Source organism: Rattus norvegicus, chromosome 11 (genome assembly GCF_021556685.1).
Source record: "Rattus norvegicus strain SHRSP/BbbUtx chromosome 11, alternate assembly SHRSP_T2T, whole genome shotgun sequence".
NCBI classification, from domain to species: domain Eukaryota; kingdom Metazoa; phylum Chordata; class Mammalia; order Rodentia; family Muridae; genus Rattus; species Rattus norvegicus.
In genome coordinates, this window is record NC_141544.1 from 6,459,572 (window position 1) to 6,461,827 (window position 2,256).

Genomic DNA, 2,256 nt, shown 5'->3' on the forward strand with positions numbered 1-2,256 from the left:
ATGCTCAAACCTGTTTACCAACGCCTTCCTCACCTGCTCCAAAGTTCTCTTAGACAACAGCCTTGGTACTGCGCCCTCCCCCAACCCACTCCCATTGTTCTTCCAGGCACTCATATGACAGAGGCAACAGCATTTTGTCTGGTTTAATCAGGCAAGCTCTTCCAACCCAGGCCATGACCAAGTATGAAGCCTGAACACAGAACGATAGCCAGAAAACAGTGGACCAGGAGTGCTGTGGCCTACCACACTAGGTTTACAGCCAAGAAGAAGAGGATGTCTCTGAGGAGGATGAGCACATCCTTCCAGAAGCGGCGGAGGAGAAGGCCTTCTTCCCAGGCCCTGGGGAACATTATGAGCTGCAGAATTTCTCACGAATAGAAGGAAGGTGATGAGCCCCTCACCCAAAGGAAGGCCATCGTTATAGAACAACTGCCAACAAATCCCTCTCTTTATCTGGTCAAGTGTGATGGAATTGATTGTGACTATGGACTGGCACTTCACAGCGATGAGAGAATTTTAAAGCTTAAGGTCTTGACTCACAAAGTAGTGGTTCCTCAAGTGAAAGACGCCCATCTCCCAAGTGCTATGGTTGGCTGAGCTGTGGAGCATAAATTTGAGGGCAAACATGGCTCTAAGGGCAACTGGGGGGGTGGTCCTAGCCCACGTGCCGATCATGAAGGATTGGTTTTACATCACCTACGAGAAAGATCCAGTCCTATACATCTACCAGCTCCTGCATGATTACACAGAAGGTAACCTCCATATCATTCCAGAGATTACTCCAGCAGAGGTGAAGTCAGACATTGACAGCGACATCTTAACAGGTCAATGTGTGCAGTTCACCAGAAGCGAAGGGTCCAAAAGTATCGGCAAGGTCATTTACCAAGTACTAGCCAAGCCTTCCGTGTACTTCATCAAGTTTGATGGTGAAGTCCACATCTACGTCTATAATCTGATGGAAAAGATCCGTTAAGGTGAAATTCACAAACTGTAGAGGACATACATGGGGAATTTATAGGATTGGGGGGAAAATATTTGTTTTTCTGTGTTTCAGATACCCAAGGGTCTTTGACAACCCCAGTATCTTTACCAGTGGAATTTGTTTTAGCTCTAAAAATTAAAATGTGCGATGTGACGTGTTGTGTGTGAACACTTTGGTGGAGAAGATGGACTTTGGTGGAGGAATATCGAGAGGAAGCCAGAAAATTCAAGGCTGAGAAGAGTAAGTCTGACGTCACATAGGATAAAACAAACAGGACTGAGCTGGTCTGGTCTTTAGGGAGAGAAAAGAAGTGGAGATGAGGCTTAGAGGAGCAGGGATCGCACGGGGAAAAAAAAAAGATGGATGTTTAGGAAGCAGTGGAGAGGGGCCAGAAAGAGATAGACTCTCTGAGGTGAAGTTTGAGGGAGAAACAGACTTTTGGGGAAAGAGTGGCAGGTAACAGGGAGGTGGTCTTGGAACTAAAGGGAAAACCCAATAAACTGATCCACGCCGACTCAAAATCAGAGAAGATCAGGTTTTGTTGACTAACGAAACCTAAATGAAACCATTTTCTCATCTGTAGATGTATTATTTTTAATTATGTGGGAAGGGGCAGGGCATGAATATAGGAGACCACAGAGACAAGAATAGTCAGGTCCCCTGGAGCTTGAATTAAAGTTGGTTGGGGGCCATAGGACATGAGCTCAACGAACCAAATCCAGGTCCACTTTCAAAGCAGATGAGCTCTTGATCCATTGGTTATCTCTTCAGGCCCCTTAATTCATCTTTTTAAATAAATCCAACCTTCACATGCAGAGAAGAGACCAGGATGAGGGTAAGAAAGATTAAGTTGATGTTGATGTGGAACAAAGACTAAAGAACAAATGAGGGAGTAGAGGACACTGAGGGACGAAGGAATTCCAAGATGGAGTTCTCAAAAAGTGAACCAGGAGACCCAGGAAGAACAGAAAGGTTCTAGAATGAGTTGAACTTGGGCTGCATCCATATTGGTCTCTTTGGTTCCTTAAAGAACAGCCAAGCCATCATTACAGAATGTGGTGTGAGTTGGAGGCTTCCCCGGAGGACATTTTGATGAGGATAACTCAAGCATAGTGGAAAGTATCATAAAGCCGATTATTTTGTATGATCAGTAAAAAGTAATTTAAAAGAGAAGATGAGGATGTCGTGAGCTTCTGTCAGATGTTACGTGGATCTGGTGTTTAGCTTCCCTGAGCACTGTTTGTCTCTGTTGCTTCCTGTAATATCTTTTGAGG

The 2,256-nt window shown here is 44.9% G+C and overlaps 1 protein-coding gene across 1 annotated transcript; it reads left to right on the top strand.

Moving 5' to 3' along the window:
- Positions 1-625: 625 nt before the first annotated feature.
- Positions 626-973, top strand: LOC148002446 (Y-linked testis-specific protein 1-like). The gene has a single exon (XM_087577180.1). The coding sequence runs from the start codon at positions 626-628 to the stop codon at positions 971-973; it is 348 nt and encodes a 115-aa protein (XP_087433306.1).
- The last annotated feature ends 1,283 nt before the right edge of the window (positions 974-2,256 follow it).